Raw genomic sequence first — 18,724 nt, forward strand, 5'->3', positions numbered from 1 at the left:
GATGAAGGCGGGTACAGATGATTGAGTCCTTATCTCACCCTGGCACTGAGCAGAGGGTCCCGAGCTGCCTCCAGCCCAGAGCTGGGGTGCTGCCTTGTGAAAAGGCTGGACTGGCACCGATGAGCCCTGCTGCGAGACAGGGCACGCCGGCACGCTTTGGCGCATGGTGGTTGGCAGGGACGGAGGAGTTTCTTCCAGGCTGAGGGCCTGGTCCAGCTCCTGCAGCAGATGACTCCCCCACTGCTGATGCGTACCAGCACATCTCGATCAGCAGCGGAGCGTCTCTGTTACCACCTCATGGAGTTTGGGGTTGCTTGTATTAACAGCTCAAAAACTTACCTTAGATATAAACCAGTCTGATGTGTCGGGCTGGGCAGTGTTGCAGTGCCTGTCGTGTCAGGCATCATGCGAAAGCATCCCGATGTGGGTGAGCAGTATACCATCTCCTCAGCCTTGAGGAGTCGGTTCAAGCAAATACTTAATGCTTAGCTTAAATGCTTTTTTGGTTTGGATTGTGCATTCACGCTTAGATTGAGTCCAAAACGGAGGCCCAGGTGAGCTGCCATACAGTGTCGAATCAGAGCCAGCAAATTGGCAGAAGGACTCATTTTCTTGCAGAAAATGTCAGTGCAGGTATTGCCAACTTCTTTATTCCTGGTAGTTCTCGAAGGCTTTTTCTTCCAGGATAATTAACGTATTTCTAAAGCGCAATTGCTACTGCTGGAATAGTTCGTCAGTCCAGTCCCCATAGGAACATTCTGCACTCCTTAAATATCCCCTGAAATGTGTGTGGCATTGCTTAATTACCATGAATGAAGTTGGCAGTCCTTGCTGTAGCTGTGCTCAGATTCGCACATTTCTCTGTAAAGACTAATTCTGAAACACATGTCCAGGACCCCAAGTTTTATTGACATATGATTCATTTCTTTTTTGGCAGATTTGAGTAGGCAGAAATAAATGTTTTAAACCAGCAGTAATGAGAGCTTAGAGATCATTCTGTAAAAGAAGAAAACTTGCCTGGTTGTAGTGGGAAAATAGCATAAGAATTCTTTCCTTCTCCCTTCAAATTAAGCCATTTTTATAATAGAAGGGGTTAGTATTGGACCTGCTTTTTTAATTTTGTACTATGAATGCAGTAGACTGATAGTCATTTTAGAAGTTGTCATCTTATAGGTTCAGACTGATAAGTGCTTTGCAATGGGGTAGCTTTCCTACAGCAGCTCTCTGCAGTGTTTGGTTCCCATCTTGGGGATAAGCCTGCAATAAATATTGTTGCACTATCGTTCTTATCATGTGTTGACTGGGCAGGAAAAGCGATAAAAGAGTTTGCAGTTCAGATAATAACTCATTTCTGAGCACTGCTTTCCCATGGTACCTTGGATTACGGGGTGGTTATGGCAAGCAGCTCTGCAGCTTGGAAGTGTGCAGCTGTGCAGGTACCAAACTCATCTGTGGCAGCGTTAGTCCTTGGCTTATGCAGTGCAGCCCTGAGAAGAAGCCATCCTCAGGGAGTGTATGTTATGCCTAGCATTTGATGGTGCTATGTATTACTGAAAAAATACCAGCAAATGCGTCTTATACAGACATAAAGCTTTGGACTGATGCCAAAGTGATGAGAGAGAAACTTTGTTCAGGGGGACCTGAGACAAGGGTCAAGCCAACGTTGTATGTGTCGGCGTGGAAGAGGGGTCTGTGTTCTTGCACGGAGTTACAGGAAATTAAATATGGAAGTGAGTCTGTCTGGGTTTTTTCACCTTTTTTTGTCTTTTTGTTTAACCTGTCCAAAGATTTAGCAGCTGCTTAGTTGAAGGAGTGCTGCAGGGTCACTGACGAGGGGCATGGGCCACTTGCTGGGATTCTGCTTGCTCACTAACGGAGACGTTAAAATTGGTGCTTAGAAGTTTTTGCTCTTGGTCATTCTCTGATCTTCTCCTTTTCTGCTTCCAGCAGTCATCTCGGTCACCTCCTCTGGGCCCCGCTGTGTAGTTCAGCCCCTGACCTTGCCGCTCTTTCTGCGGAGGAGCGGGACGCTCTCGCATTTATTTTGCTGAGGAAGAGTGCAGTCATTGCCTCCACCAGAGAAGGGGTTAGCAGGGTTGTGGGCAAGCACGCTCTGTAGGAAACCTCCTTCCCTCTCGTGCCGGAGGACCTTTGCACAGGAGGCTGACTGGAGACACCTCTTCTTCCGTGGGTGGCTGATGAGAGCGGTGGCGCATGGCAGACCTGAGCTCCTGCTTCTGTTTTGGATTCACAGCTGAAGCCTCGCTTTCCAGGTAGCAGAAGGTCGGAGCTGTTTGACTTGTGCACCCCAGGCTTTGGGGGAAAAGAGAGGAGGAATCTCTCTTTGTGGATGAGCGGGCTCTTAGTGGTGCTTTATGCTGGCCATGCCACGTTTCGTGCAAGCGAGCACTCTGAAAGGACCTGCAGCTCCCCTGGAAAATTGTTAAGGGCTCACAAATGGAAAAAGACTGGACACAGTTCCCTGCCGGGGGTGAGATAGTGGGTGCAGCTGGGGCTGCTGCAGTCTGCAATTCCAGGCCGAGGGCTCTGCAGGTACTGGCTTGGAGATGCCGGCCTTGCGCTGCTATCATACGTCCCAGATCTTGCCCGTAGGGTCGCAGGAGATGTGGCTTGGCAGCTCCTTCTTGCTGCTGATATCACTAAAGAGAAAAGGTGTCGGGTCCAATAAATAAACAGAGTCAGGAGAGCTGTTCTAGCCAGAGCATCGCTTGAGGCAACACCGAGTGTAAACACATATCAAGGACAAGCAGCAAAGCAGGGAGACCTTCCTTTTACCTGGGGCTGAAGCCAGCATGTTCACAGAAACAGAGCTTGTGCGATTGCTGCCGTAATGTGTGCTGTTCAAGCTTCTTCTGTTCTGTTCCCAGAAAGCTGGAAAAAAGTCCGAGAACTGAAGAGCGGCAGGGGCCCTGGGAGCCAGGAAGCATCCCCAGAGAAGGCAGGCAGGAAATAGATGGTTTCCCATGGCCACGCAGATGGTCTTTGGCAAAGCTCATTAGACTTGAGAAGGGATTCTGTGGCTCCTTTAACCATATATCTGCTCAGCATCCATCATATAGCTAACACTGTTCTTATCCATAGGTAGATATATTTTCTGCAGGTTCTGGTCCTTAATAGCTTGACCTTCCAGAAACGGTTGTATGTTACAGGATATTGCGGAAAGCCTGTTAGAGCAAACTGTTCTCAACCATCAGTTTTCTAATGTGCCTGGAGGTACCATCACAGATAACCTTGAGGAAGAAAATCAATCTGAAACTTCATTAGAAGCGTTGCATAGATGTCTGTGCTGATGTAATGTGCTCTGGTTCCCATCTGGACCAGGGAGGTTTTCAGCAGCAGGATTTTGCTCGTGTTGTAGCGATACAACATAAACAGTCTGGGGGGGCCTGTGAATAAAGAATTGCCCTGGTCTAAACAAGATGTGCAAATGGCATTAGTTAAAAACTCCTCTTCCCCTGAGATAGCCCTGCTGTGTTTCAGAGATGACAGAAAGGAAAGCGCTTCCTTTCTGTGTTTGGTTCAACCCGAATGGTAATTACAGAAGGTTCTGGATCAAAGATGAGCCCAAAGTTGCAAATCCAAACGACAAAGTAGGAAATACAGCTGCAGAGAGGAGCGGCAAGGAAAGAAATGTTAATCAGTGCTTCAGGAGACTCTTAGACATCCCAGCCTGGGTGTCACTTAGGCACCTAATCAAACAGGAAATTGCTTTTCCAGGGTTACCTGGCATCTCGGCGCAAATCAGTGCATCATCAGCATAATAATGGTGACTAAAATGATGTCTCCGAACGGTGGTGCCTGAGGGGCACCTCTGTGCCGTGTGTTCTCCCAGCCAAACATTCAAGGCAAAGCCAACAGCGTTTTAGTTTCTTGATGAAAGGACCTAGAAAAAGCAAAATTCAGACACTTCCTTTCCCTGCTGGGAACAGCGCACCGACGACGCCTCTCGTGCGTCTGCTCGCCTCCCTCTTCTCTTTGCTCAGCTCTTACACCGGTCTGAGATGTGGGGAGGCTTCGGTGCGTAGCAAAAGCCACGCTTCTGCGCGTGGAGCCCCCTCCCCGGGGGAAAAAAACGTCGTTACGTTGCCTCATGGATGAAGGTGCCTGTGAGCAAAGTGAAGGGTGTGGGAGTCGGCGGCCCGCCTGGAGCCGCGCCAGCCCCCGGGCTGAGCCTGGCGCCTGACCTGCCCCAGCAGGGAGGGTCCGTTTCCGCCAGCTCCACGGTGGCCCCGCGGGCTTGCCCCACTTATCTCCACTTCGCTGCCTGAACGAGCGCTTCGGTCCGATCTTCATCCCTGACACCGATTTCTTTTTTGCCCCAGCTCGCTTTATTAGCGAGCTGCCTCATGAGCCGCGGCACGCCGCGGCGTGAGCTCGCCGGGCGCGGAGCCGGCACGCGGCTCCTCCGTCGCCTGACGGCGAACGACGGGGACCGAAGGGCAGCGGTGGAGGCCCCGGCCTGCCGGAGGGAGGCGCCTGGCTGCTGCCGGCCCCGGCCGTGGTTTCTGGGGCGCTCCTGGGCTGGGCACGCGCGTTTGAGAGCGGAGGCGGTTCACCGCTCGGGTTAAGGGTTTTTCCGCGGCTCCCGGTTGTCCGCGCCGCGGCGGGAGTCCCCATCGCCTGCTGAAGGTGCCTCGTGTCGTCGCTGAAAACGGCGCCGTCGCTTTCTTGCCGATTTTGAGCAAATCCACCTTGACGTGGTCCTTGTGGGCTGGATTGTGCGTTACTTCCTTTAAGATAATTAACAGAAATACAGCCACGCTTTAGCAGCGGCAAGAGGCAGAAGGGGGGAGCTGGGAAACGAGGCCCGATGGGAGACTCGCTGCAGCCTGTGGTTGTCGTGCTGTCAGCTCTGGTGGATCAGAGTACGGTGTTTTATAGCTCACCTTAGCCGTGTTTAAACCAAATATTCCAAAAGGCTCTTCCAGAGCTGCCAACGTCCCCGGGTCACGGGGGCACTAACCGGCTCTCGGCGGCACGGACCCTCCGGTGAGGGCCCTGCTCAGTTCCTCATCTTTCCTCCTCGGAAACCCCCGGCATCAGCCTCCCTGCTCCGAGGAGCGTCGTCTGGCCGGGGAGCCCTCAACTCCTGTAGGTCTGGGCTGGAGTCAGCAGCTTCCACCAACCAGGTGGATCCACAAGTGATCACCCCAGATCCTGATGCAGGTTTTCAGCATTCCTAAGTCAGAGGTGGCTTGAAGCTTCTTACGTCCCTGTTGAGCGTCGGTCTGCCTCCTGTCTGTAGCGGCGGTTTGGGGTTTACAGCGCAAATTGTTTGGTTGCATCTTCCCAGCTGGTAATGATGTTACTGATTAGTTTCCTCTTTTGTGCTGCCCAATTGTACCTGGGTTTCTAGGAATTAGTCTGCCTGGAACCCAACACCGCAGCGAATGCAGGTGAAAAATAACAGTGGATAGATTAAAAATGCTGTTGGTATGGTATAAAAAATGAGCTGTGGTGGAAGGATTCCTCAGACAGACTGTTTGTGTATCACCGCGGAGTGCAGTACCTCGTTACGGTGCGGGTAACGGAGTTGCCCCTACGTGAGCTCTGAGTTCAGCCCTTGGGATTTGATGTTGGCCGTATCCAGAGGGGAGGGACGAGTGGGTGCGCTGGGTGGCCGCCGTCGGGAGGATGCCATCAGAGACGGCGAGCGGTGGTGCCGGGGTGCTCTGCCCTCTGCGGGCTTCTGGCGTAACCATCTACGCGTTCCCCCGGAGCCGTGCGTTTCGCACCCCGGCACGCCGGCGTGAAACACCGCTGATTTCAGATGCATCTGTGTGCCGGGTGGTCAGCAGCCGTGACAGCTCTCGACCCACCGCCGTGGGGCTGGTAACCCTGTTACCTGCCGCAGCTAAATCCCTCGGGGGTCGTGAAATGGCGCCCGTGCGTCCCCATACGGAGTCGGCATGTGGAGGTGAGGCCAGGGCAGCACCGAGCCGCTCCACCTGGGTGGCCGTGGGAAACCAGGCACCTGCTCACCCCAAGGCCGGCAACAATCAAGTTTGCACCTTGCATCCCAATTTTCTACCCCACGTTTAAACAGGGCTCTGGGCAGCGTTTGCAGAGCTAATGGGGCATTGCCCTGCTGACAGAGGCGTTAACTGCTCTTGGTGACACAGGTGCCTTCTGGCTTTGCCAGCCCTGCGGTACGTGGACCCGTGAGGAGCAGTTTTGGAGAAAATGGAATCGAAGACAGTAAAATTGATCATTTTAATTGCCTCGGATTTAATATTCTCTTGGATCCCTGTTTTGTGCAAAAGTTGGGCACAGCAGTTGGCTTGACCTTACAAGAGGCTTGAGCGTTGCGTGCATGTTGGGTCAGGCCTGTGCCGGAGCGAAGCTTTCTGAGGGGAAGAATTTCAAAGGCAGCGTATTGAGTGGAGCTCTGATACGGCGATTCGCGGAGGTTGAGGGATGCTTTCGAGGGAAAACGAGAACATTGGAGCAACAGAAGAAAGCGTACGCGCTGTGTAAACGCACACTGCCACATAACGCGACCCAAGAGGTACTACGTGGGACGAGTTTGGGATCAGGTCCTTTTTACTGGGCGAGGGAGAGGGCTGTCAAAAAGCCGCCGGGCAGCGAGGCAGTCCAGTTTGGACCCGACAGTGCCGATAGGACGTTGCAGCCGCTGGAGCGGGCTCCCGAGGCTGGCTGTGATCTGCAGCACAGCCATAGGTTTGTTGTCCAGGGGCTGAGACCGAGCGTCGCTCTACCGGCAGCCATCACCCCGGCTTCTCACAAGGTGTCCCCTCTTCCTTTGCCTGCGTAAGCGGCAGGGGGACAGCGCAGCTTAAAACGCAGAAACCTTTGTTGTGGAATCAGGCAGCTTATGGGCATATTTTCCATAGAAAGCAAAAAAAAAAAAAAAAGCGTTGAATTAAATTGAGCAGTATTGAATTGCACACGAGGGGCCAAGCCTGCCTTGGTCTGCCAGCTGTCCCGGGTGCCGAGCGCAGCCTGCGCCGCCGTAGTCACCAGGAGCGGGAGAGGAGAGGAAATGCCTCGGGGAGAGCTTGTAATATAATTACCTGACGTCAGCGGTAGCGCTCGGCTCGTTAGGCGAGGAGTCAACCGGCCTGCGGTCAGAGGAGAGGCATTCGTGCGCCTTTCTGCCAGGCGGTGGAGGAGGCCGGTGGTCCCGCGGTTTTTCCTTCTGCAGGCAAGAGGCGCCGGTGCTGAGTTTGGACCTGGTGGGTCTGGAGAGCCTTTTCTTGTGTGCACAGCTGCTTCCAGACCTCCGTGCCCTCAGTTCACGTGAGCTCACACCTCAGTGGAAAAAGCCCTCTTTGCATGGTTAATAGTTACAAACAGGTTTGGTTTCACGGGAACCCCAGTTTTCCCAGAGCCGTTCCCAGCTTTGCCTGGGACGGAGAGTTCACATACTGTCCTCTCTGCTGATTTATTTGGTTCTTTTAGCCAGTTTGGGTTGGACTGTTTTTCATAGCTTTTGTCTTTGTTGTCTACTCAGTCGTTACCAATCCAGTTTCTGTCACTAATATTTTGGATATTTAAGCCTTCTGTTCTGATTGCAAAGCCACAGCAGTTCCTTTTTCTTCTGTGAATAGGCTGCAAAGGTCAGACCTAGGCTTGGCTTTGAGCTGTCCTCCTGGTGGGATGAAGAGCCAGGTCTGGACTCCTCCACAGGTTGGGGCTGGGAAGGCAGGGCGATGCCCAGCACTGCTGGCCTTGGGCGTTTGCATCTACAGAGCCACGCACGCGTTGCATCTCCGGCTAATTGCGTTGCAGAACGGGGTCAGGCTGAGGGGGAGAGGTTATTTTGAGCTGTCACATCTGTGGAGCAGGTAGTGACGCCAGTTCTCCAGCCATTTATTTTTTTAGATAGTGGTTTTAAGCATCGTTAAGTAAAGGAGAAAGTAAGTACTGGCTGAACAGCTATATTTAAGTGAAGCTATGGCCCTGATACAGCCCACTGAAGAGCAAGGGCACAGATGAGGCTGGCTCACAGCAGCGCGCCATGCTGCAACCCCTGGGAAAGCATCCTCTGAACTCCCTCGTGTGACCCACGGTGTTAGGTCTTGCCTTCCTGGTGGCCAGGAGCAGCCCTTGGGCACGAGGAGGGAAAGAGGACGCCTCCTCAGATAGGGTACATGTTTTGTAGCTTCACGGGGACGTCAGGTGGGTAAGATTAGAATCACTTGGAACCACTCAAAGTAAAGGACGTGGAAACTGCAGACCTTGTATTCACTCCTTCTTATAGGTCTTGTTTGCAACAGCTGTTTAAAACCTAGTGAATAGTCAGAGATTAAAAGAACAGATCTTCATCTAGGGATAGTTTTCTTTCTTGTGTCTCCTCGGTACAAGGTACCACCAAATGGTTCGTGGTTACAGCTTAGAGTGTGACTAAAAATTGTTGTTCAGGTGCTTAGACAAATGGGATTTATTTTGTTTTCTCTTCCTGCTCTTCCCTTCCCCTCTGGGCTTTGTTCTGAGCTTCCGCCTTCCCTTTTCTCTGTAGAATGAAGTTGAGTTGGGAGAGCTGCTGTTGTCGCTGAACTACCTACCCAGCGCGGGAAGACTGAACGTAGACATCATTAGAGCCAAACAGCTGCTTCAAACAGACATGAGCCAAGGTTCAGGTAAAGGGCAGGGTATTTCTCACGTTGCTGAGGTACGTGTGCTTCTGAAGCTGATCGGCAGCGAGGCTCCAATTTGTGGAGGAGCCGAGGCTTTTGGATGCCCAATTGCTGTTGACGCAAGATTTTTGGGATATTTGTAATGTGTGAAGTTTTGCACGTGTAGCAGACAATAAAGAAAGTATTCAGAATGCCTACCCTAAGCTAAAGCAGGGTGTAAATACCTTCCTCATACTTGGTCAAAAACGCTGAGCCAGCGCGAGGCTGGGAGCTTCGGAACGGTCCCGCGTCCGTTTCGGTAGCCAAGGCGGCCTGGCTCGGGGTGCGCTGTGCTTCGCAGGTGCCGAGCGCTGCGTGAGCGTTAATATTGCAGTGCTTTCATCTATGGTATCTAGCAGCTCTGTGGATGGCATTGCACTGTTGCAATGTCCATGCGTTGCTGCCTACCGCTTCGGAGCATGCTGCCTGGAAATTACTCCATGCCAGTGTTGTCCTGTATTTTTCCTCCACGCCTTGCTCTGGCCGCTGCTGCTGCCAGTCTGTGGCGTTTTTCAAAGCGAACAGTGTATTTGGCCTCTATCAAGGCTGTCATTAATCGTGCTGTGTGTGGCTTCGGCAGGGAGCGTTTTTAATCCAGCTGCCTGACTTTGGTCTTGCTCCACTGCAAATCGCTGGGAGCTGCGCTGCGGTAAAAGCCCCAATCATTCCCAAATGCCATTTTCCAGCGTGATGCCGCCCCACTCCGGTGGCCCCAGCTGTGCCGAACTTTTGTGAAACGGGTATCGGCCCGCTACACCGCTAACGCCGAGCCTCTGTTTTGTGGTTTTGGCAGATCCCTTTGTGAAAATCCAGCTTGTTCACGGGCTGAAACTAACAAAAACCAAGAAAACCTCCTGCATGAGGGGGACCATCGATCCCTTCTACAACGAGTCCTTCAGCTTCAAGGTGCCACAGGAAGAACTGGAAAACGCCAGCTTAGTTTTTACAGGTAAATACGTCGTTGCTCTGCCCTTGACGCTGTGTTGGTTGCTGTGGGGGCGCAGAGGAGCCCAGGCGGGACGCCGCCTGTCTCGCTAGCTGTCCCCGGCTTCCCTAGGGAGGCCTCACTGGTGCTCTTTCCTCTGGAAAGCTTTTCCCAGCGGCGCCGCCTGACAGCGGGGGCTGGCTGGGGTCGCGCCTCGTCCGCCTGTTCTCGGTGGGTGCCAGCAGGGACGCTTTTGTGCAGAGGAGAGGGCTGCATCGGCTGGACTTCTCGGCAGCAGCCGGCTTAGGCCTGGAGTCAAAAATCAGAGGAAGGAGAGATAGGTAATGAACGACCCCAAAAGCCAAATGCTGGGAAAGGTGACTTTTGGGAGCTGGCATAATTTGCCTTTGAGATGGCACAGTTGCTGACGTCCCCTGTGTCGTAAGCTGGTGCGTTCACGTCTTTATTTGAATGGGGGTGGGATTCGGTGCTGAGCGCTGGAAAGCACAGCCGAGGTGTCCCGCTCAGTCCGTGCCTTGGGCTGTGGCCAGAAGGGACCCCCGGGGCTAAACTCGCACGAGGACCTGGGCAGTGCTGGGGTGGTTTGGTTGCAGGTCTGTACTGTGCAGCGTTAAGAAAGGGAAAGAGCAGCCCGAAGAAAAGAGATTGTTGAATGGCCTCAATTGGCCTCGAGTAGGAATTATTATTATTTTTAACAACTTCTGAATCTGTTATTTTTGTTCTCTAGGCATGAAAACATTTCTGAATGTAGGAGCTGGCAATTCAGCCAGCTGCTTGGCTGGAGCAGAGTTAGCAGAGCGCAGCGACGGCTGGGCTGCAGCTGGCGAGGCGGGCAGCGCGGAGGGGCCGGAGCAGGGTTAGCGAGTCCGGCCCTCGGCGCCTCGGAGGGAGCCCGGGGCTGGGGGCCCGCGGCAGCGAGTCCCGCGCCTACCCTGGGCCCGCGCTGCTTTGCCCCTCTGGGTTTATGCGCTGCACAAACTAAACTCCCCCCCCCTCCTCCCTGATGTCCCACCCCTGTTACTCACTGTCTTAAAAAGAGAAGGAATCTGCATCTGAAATAAAATATTTTGAAGTAATTCTGTTTCTTACATGGGAGAAACAGATGTTGCAGCCTGTACAAGGAGCCTGATTCCAACCTGCTAGATTGTTTCCAAACATGTCACAGCAAAAGCGATGCTGATCAGCAATTTAAATCTTACCCTTCATGCCCAGAAATTTCCTCGGCAAAAAGTCTATAATTAATCAGTGCTTTGCATGCACGTTATCCTGAATGTACCAGCCCTGTGCAGTGATGAATTTGTTCCTAGCATCTTCTGTCAGGTGATCTTGTGACAGAAGTGAAATACTCTTTTGTTTTCCCCTTTTTCTCATGGAAGAACAAAAGGCAAATATAAAACATCAGGTCTGGGGGCTCGGGAAGGATGCGTGGAATATGCTGCTTCTCACTGCAGCTGATGAAGTTGGCATTAATATGTGGATGTCTGATATTTTTAGTGCAAATGGATTTTTTTTTAAAAAGAAGTCACTTGAAAATTAACTGATTCATAATAATTTGTGATGCAGTTGGATTTCAGTGACATGCCTGGAAGTGGTTGCTTCGCTTTTTAAGTAATTTGTTTTTTTGCTTTGAAAGTTGCAGTAAATAATCCCAGGCCAAACACGTCCACAGCAGCCGCGGCGCGTGCTGGTGTGGGTACGTTCGGGGGAGCGTGGGGCTAGGCTCTTGCGCTCCCTCTCAGCCTGGAGGGTGGAACGCAGCTCGGGCACCGCGTTGCTGCAGATGCCACTGGGGGAGCTGCTTTTGCCGTGGTCGGATCTGGTATCTGAGACAGGTGGTGAGCGATGCTGTGAGCTGCAGAGACAACCTTCGGTCTGGATGAGGCTGACCAAGGAGCCCTGCATGGACATCTGCAGTGACATGGGAATAAGGGGACTCAATGGTGATAAAGATTTTGAGACACGTTCTGTGCTAGCATAAATGGTTAAAACTCTGCCCATTAATGCAGTTGTACCCCCGGGATGAAACGTAGCACCAGTTTTGTGTTCTGCGCATGTGTGTGCTTTAAATAAACTAAATACAAGCCAGACCTGCTGACAGGTTGGCTGAAGCTCTGGGACAGGGAGGATCGTACTCCCTGCATAGCTTTCTCATGGCTTGGTGGGGTGTTGCACAGCTTAAAAGCCCTTAAAGTGCTTTGGGATCTTCCACTAAAAGGTGATAAAGTGGAATAGTTGCCAGAGTGGAGGACCTATGCCTCATAATGTGAGGAGCCAAGCCCAGACCTTTTATTATTTTGCATCTCTTGAAGGCAGGAGGTTAAGCCATGTTGTTGGGATTTCCTGTAGTTCTTCCTTTTTTTTTTTTTTTTTTTGCAGTGGTGGTTTTTTTGTTGTCTGTTTTGTAGGCTTTTTTTTTCTTTTCTTCTCCTTAAATCCACAGGTCTAGTCCATTAGATCTGTTAATTAAATTTGTGTTGAGTCAAAGTCCAATGGAAAAGAGAAGTACTCCTGTTCGAAGGGAGACTGGTGATGCTTTAAATGGATAGAGAGCCTCAAAAGCAGTCACAGGAGCCAGAAGCAAGCATACCTTCAATAATTTAAAGTGGCTTCATATTTTGGACCTAGTTTGCAGCTGTCTTTACATTGGCTTGGCTTCAGCTGACAGCCGTGGAGCCGTGCCAGGCTCTTTCAGCTGAGGCTCCTGGCTCTCTCCCTGTAGCTGGTACCACATTGCAAAGTGATGCACCAGCTAGACAAAGTTTTCCCCCCCCGCCCATGTTTTTTCTTGTGCATCGCAAATCAAACTGATTTTCAGTGTACTGTGGTAAGAATTGCATGCAGTTTCCCCAAGACTTTTAAGAAGACTGCGTGTGCAGAACGTCAAACATGGAGTGTGAACACCTTTTTTATATATATCACTTTTCTTCCCTCTGTTTTCCTCCTGATGCTCTGGAGAGCTGTGCTTTGGGTTGAATGCACAATCTCAGTACGGCCAGTCTAACTACTGGTTGTAACTGTGTGCTTAGCATCTTTGCAAAGTAATGTGCACAGAATAAACTCTGCATTAGTTGAGATTTGGGGGATTTTGGACCAGTTCTTAGATCTTTCCTCCTCCTTGTGCGTATTAGGATTCAACACTGTAGATTATTGGCGTGTACAAACCAAAAGGCTTCTCCTCCCACCTTTGTGCAGAACACCTTGTACAAGTTGTCTGTCTGCTGCCTTCTCTGCTCCCACCTCAGATGCTTGCTGGAGTTGTCCCCCTCGACATCTAACTTGTGGTTGATTTTTCTGAGGGCAGGGGAAAGTTGCTGGTGTGTTGGAGGTGGATGACAGGGAGTTTTAGGTGGTAGGCACTGCTGCGCTTTCCTGCAGTGCCTGAATTAGGAGGTTAGTCACTGTGAACCACCTCGGTGGTCTCAGGGGGCGAGAAGGAGACACACACAAGCACACGCACACACGTGTGTGTGTGCCTTCCAAGGGGGATTCAGCTGAAACCTGGGCCATGCTGTGGGGATACCAATCTGTCTGCATTGGCTGCGTTAAAGGAGCTTAGGGCAGACAGGCTCCGAGCTCAGATGACCCAGTTTAATGCCTCAAATGCGGTGGGCTGAACAAGGATGGAGGTGGCTGCTCCAGCAGGAGACATCCGGGGTTGAGAACGGTTCGGAGAACGCCCTAAGACAGCTCCTAATCAAGAGGCCACAAACAGAAAAGCTGTTGATATTCATAATGAAGTCTAATGCCCTGACAGAAGAAAGACAATTAGAGAGGCAGCAGCTAGTGCAGAAGACTTTTATTTTAATGTACACCATCAAACATGCTATCTAATGAGCATCTGTATACAAACTGTAGAAACTGTAGAAATGCGTGGTTTTGTGTGTGGGGTGTGGTGGGTTGTGTGGGGGGTGGTTTTTTTTTTTTTTTTTTTTTTTTACACTTGCCACTTTTGTGGACTTGATGAACACCCCCCACTTGCCATCCTCTGGTTAAATGCACCTAGCTCTTGCAGGCAAACGAGGCAGGCTCTGAAGGACGGTATGTTCTCGTGGCCGTGTCTGCCTGGGAACAGAGGTGCTGCTTGTTCTTTGTCCCGTGGCCAGTGGCAGGTGGCGCTTGGCCTCGGCAGCAGGGCTGTCAGCTGTTGTTTTCAGGTGGTGCCCTGAGAGCGCTTCCGAGCAGAAAAAAAGGGTGTTTGAGACTGAGATGCAGCTGTGACCTGGCCACTGCCGAGGGCTGGATGCTGAGCACAGAAAGCTGCCTTGGTCTCCCAGTGGATGGATGGTGGGCCAGGCAGGACTTCTAAGTCCGAGGCTAACCTTCAGAGAGACTCGGCTATATGACAGGAAGGGAGATGACACCTGAAATCCAAGCACTGTGGTATTTTGTTAATGATTATAACGTTGTTAATAATCAGTAATGCTGTTTGTATTGCAGTAAAGCCCAGATGGCCCAATAAAACACATTAGCCCTGCAAGGCAAACCACATCTTGGTAACTCATTAACGTCTTTTGATCACTCACCATATTAAAATACAACCTTTAATGCCCACGGTTATGTAATATATTTATCCCTGAGGTCCTGTGGTGACTGTGTGTGTCCTTCTCAATCTAAATAAGCTCTTCTGCATGTTCAGATAATAAGATCTTTGATGCTTGTGAAGCCAGCAAGAGACCTTGGAGAGGGGACAATCGTTTTGGTATTCTGGGTGCTGCCCACATGCAGGGAGGAAACGTGCTTTGGAGTCTACCTGAGCTGGGGGCCGAGCGCGTCCAAGGCAGGCCCGCGGTGGGGTTCCTCTTGCTGCGCTCTTCAGGCGGGAAGCACGACGGCTGACTCGGAGAGGGCAGTCTGCAAAGGGAAGGAGAATGGGCTCGTGCAGTGTTTGCTCATTGCTGCTCTGTGGACAGGGCTGACACTGGCATTGTATTTGTCGATGCGTGCATGACAGCTGATGAAATCTTTATAATAAGTATTGGCCAAAGCCCACTCAGCTCACAGGCCCTCTCTCTTCTAAGCTGTCTGTAGGATGGATTCTCATCACCTTTCTGTAAAAAGAGACAATGTCTCTGTTTTCTATAATGGTTTAGGGCCAAGTTCCTAAAGGTGGTGGGGTTCCCAAGGAAGCACTGTTGAATAGTGAGGTTTTGCACACTTCACCCCCTTGGTTTCAAAGGCTATTAGATACCACAGGATTTTTGACGATTCCATTAAGTGTCTCTGTGCACCTAAATGCTGTAATGGTTCTTGTCTTCAGACTCCTAGATCACTTTGATGCTTTATCCCACAGCTCTAATTAACTTCTAGTTAGTAGAGAGGACTTGATTACAATAAATTGCTGTCAACAGTGATATACTTTTGTTTCTGTATTACCTCATTTTCCATTTCCTCTGGCCTTTGAGAAAATTTAAGGACCCTTTAATGAAGTTTGAATTTTCAGAGAAAAAATTTATTGTTGGTATCTGTTGCTAATGCCGCAGTTTTGGGTAGTTCAGTTTGCTTTGACTAAAATAAATGCTGCCTGTAGTTTTGAAAAAATGTTGCCTGTTATTTAGGGATGTTAATTTCTTTTGTGCCATTAGAGCTGAGAGGAGAAGAACTGGGTCTTCCTTGAAATCCTGACTGGCTGTCAAGAGGTGGATGTTTGTTTCAGGCAAATCTGGGTCTGGGATAATCAGTCACTCACAACACTAAGAGACGCTAGCGAGCACAACCCTGCCCCACGGTAGCCCTTCACGGTTGTGGGTGTTAGCAGTGGTCTGGTACAGATTGATTTTTGTACATTCTCTTATGAGCATTTTTTGCACATTTGATAGAAATGTTTTGGGGTGGTATTGATCCGTATGACAAGTTTCTGGTGCTAAGTTGTTGTTGGTGAAAGGAGAGGGGAGGAGAGCAGCCCTTACCTGGCAGAAAAGACAGTAAAGAAGGACGGGCCGAGACTGGGAGTGTTTGCTGGGACTGCACTTTGCACCCTTCCACATGAGCCCAAACCAGGCAGAGGCACAAGCCTTCAAGTCATAAACCCACGTTCACCCATCGTGACTTGAAAAAAAGCTAACTATGGGTTTGCTTCCTGAAGTTGGACCTCCAGACAGCTTGAGCTCTGGCTGATGAGAACGTGGCAGAATCCCCTCAGAACCGTTCTTTGTTTTTGTCTTTTGGCTCTAGGCTAGTGGCATCTACTTCAGACTCATGGAGTAGCTGTTGGAGAGGGGATGATGTTTTTGGTGTTTGCCTGAGCTGCACAAGACTTGTATAAATAATGTGGATGGGATGCAGAGGTGTCGAGGCTTTTCAGCAGTGTCTCGTTATTAACAGGCCGATTTCCAAATGCTTCTGTTAGCCGAACAGGTTGAAGGTTGATGATGGTTTTAGCCTCAGGCTTCTCCAGAAATACACCTGAACTCCAAGTTGTTGGGCTGTGCGAAAGCAGGATCTTCAGATGTCTGAGCACAGCAGTGTCACCGCCATCGTTAGGAGCTGATTTGCAGGGGCGGAAAACGCAATGCATTTGGGGTTGTTATACACCCACATCTTGACTTGCTGTTTCAGATGCTTATATCTCATGCCTCCTGTTGCTTTTTGTTTCCCTCAAAAGAAATACTCAGGCACTTAAGACTTTTGCTCACATGCACAGAAAAAAAGCACAAGTGTCTCCTCTAACGTATGAGGTAAATGCAGCTATTTCTCTTCATGCTGAAACCCAGGAAAAAGGAGTGGTTTCTGTTTTGAAATGCTATCATGTTGGGCACCATAGCATCTCTTAAATGGATACTGCTAGAAAACTGTGCCTTGATGTATGTGAGAGCCTTGTGTTTCTGAAGCCTAGTGGTATCAATATATGCCACGTCTCTGGAGCTCGGAGGTGGAATGTCGTCTGTGTTTAAGCCTGTGTAATCCTATCTTAGTCAAAGGGGGAAAAAAGTATTGATGTTAGCCCAGAATTTTCTCAGGATTTATACCTGTTTAATTTAGATGAGAATTTGGCCTTTGTGTCTGGTGTTATAAAATACTTCATGTGTTTATGCACTGGACACCATATGGTCCTTGCTGAGGTCTAGTGAGAAGAAGGGCTGTTCTGGGCACCTCACACATTCCCAGCCGCTTGTTCTCCAGGCCCTGTGGCCACGCAACGTGACTCAGCAGGTCCTCTGAGGACAATGCCTGTTCTTGAGCGATGGGAGAAGGGGATGGTGAAATACACTGGTGGCAAAAGATCTTCACCTCTAATCCCAAGCCATGGAAAGAAAGAGAAGCTGTAGCTTTGAGTGAGCAGTGAAGAGCATCAGTCGGGAATACAGAGCGAGCGCAGCACGTAGCTCTGCGCGGCGTAACTTCGTTGCTCTAGTGGCATGAGATGGGTTTTACCAGTCCAGACCCATCAGGCTGTGGGAAAGCCAGTGTGGAGGGAGGACTAAATCCCTCTATATCTGATGGGCAGAGGGAGGTGTGAACCCTACCTGCGTCGCCCAGCAGCTGTGGCTTGAGCAGGGCCAGAATTCAATTCCGTGAATTCAGATATCCCACACGCTGTGATTTGCAGGCAATGCAGGCAACAGCAGTTCCCTGTCAGGGAGGCTTTTGTCTTTGCTGCACTGGATCGGGGTGGTCTAGTGTTTCAGATGGTGGGAGCTGATGCCGGCCCCCCTTTTTTTGATGCAGACCTCATTGCAGACCATACAACGGTGCATGAACGCAAGTAGCAAGCAAATGTCCAAGTGCCCTTCTTTTTCCAGGGGAGGGTAAAGTTCCCTGGGCCGCGAGGTCCTGCTGAGCAGCACCCCCTTGAGTCTGTTTCCCAGCACAGAACTGAATTTAGGAGATGGAAAAAGCATTCAGAAATCTAAGACTTGCTACAGAAATAGTCAGATAGTGCCTCTCCTGTAAAAGATCCTGCAGTACTGGCAGTGTGAAGCACTTTCTGATTTTTGGCATGAGGCTTTTGGCAAATTGCTGCAGTAAAAAGATACTGTTCTCCTTTGCTCCCTCTTCTACTTAGCTGTGAAGTCCCTTTCAGGAACCTGTTTAATGCGGATAAGGATGGGAAGGTTTAATGAGTCTTGGCGACTTGCATAGTTTACCAGCAGATGATGCTTCCATGGAAGCACTTGGTCAAAAGTGGGAACGCTGCTAATGAACCAGGATGCTAGTGAACTCTGTATAGGGGCTTTAATAACACTATATCCCACCTTGGCTCTCTGGAAACCACAATGGGAGAGTCTGAGCATAATGAACGCTGTTTGGGAAGTCAGAGCACTCAGCATTTCTGTGCCTTCAAAAGTGTGACCCCGCCTTTCCGTAGGGCTGCAAATTATACTAGCCACGTTTCTAGGGTATGTCAGTCCGTGAAGTATGGTGCCGAACTCCAATCCTCCGAGATTTCACCACCTCCCCCTACCGACCAAAGCCTCATGTGGCCGTACTTGCCCACAGGGCCAGTGTTGTGCTGGCCAGCGTACAGCGTATCTGTTGCTCTGAATTAATTGTTTTCTTCCCAAAACGTTGGGAGCGTTTCAGGCTTCGCTGTGAACAGTGTCAAGCCAACAGCTCTGGCAAGCAGAGTCTCTCTGCAATGGATATGTTTCACAGGTTTTGATATTGTCATGAGAGGGAGAAGGTCTCTCTTGCTGTCCGTCTTCCAGATCCCCATTTGTGGCTTTTTGGTCTTCACATTGAACAGAAGTACTCCTATTTTTCAAAATTGAGCAGGTAACAGTGAGGCCATCAGCAAGGTTTGGTCCGTTGTTCGGTCAGCGAAGCTGAGTGAGATCCTGCAGCCTTGACCTTCACCCCCAGTGTGATGCCACTTGGGGAAGATGCTCCGGGGACGAGGCTGGCTTTTCACATCAGGCTGACTGCTGTAATGAGGAGGAGTGAAAGAGTATTAATACTGATGAAAGCAACAAGATGTTTATGCTTTCCGAGCCAATCTGTTGCCTACTTCGAAGGCAAAATTAGACTCTTCAGTTGGACTGAATTTGTTAATAAGAGGTCTGCAGCATCAGAGTCTGTACATCATTGCAGACGTAACAGAAACGGATTTTCCTGTAGGCTCCCTGGAATTTTTCTGGAATGTTTTTCTACTACAAAAAAGAGCAAAACCTTATCTTTCCAG

General features: G+C 50.3%; 1 protein-coding gene across 1 annotated transcript in view; it reads left to right on the forward strand.

The window, feature by feature from the left end:
* SYT17 (synaptotagmin 17) overlaps window positions 1-18,724 on the forward strand; it is a 42,504-nt gene that overhangs the window by 13,012 nt on the left and 10,768 nt on the right. The window contains exons 6-7 of the mRNA XM_068908367.1: window positions 8,504-8,624; window positions 9,454-9,609. Coding sequence (XP_068764468.1) covers window positions 8,504-8,624; window positions 9,454-9,609 — 277 coding nt within the window. The remainder of the gene's footprint in view (window positions 1-8,503; window positions 8,625-9,453; window positions 9,610-18,724) is intronic.

The sequence above is a fragment of the Struthio camelus genome, chromosome 15 (genome assembly GCF_040807025.1).
Source record: "Struthio camelus isolate bStrCam1 chromosome 15, bStrCam1.hap1, whole genome shotgun sequence".
NCBI classification, from domain to species: domain Eukaryota; kingdom Metazoa; phylum Chordata; class Aves; order Struthioniformes; family Struthionidae; genus Struthio; species Struthio camelus.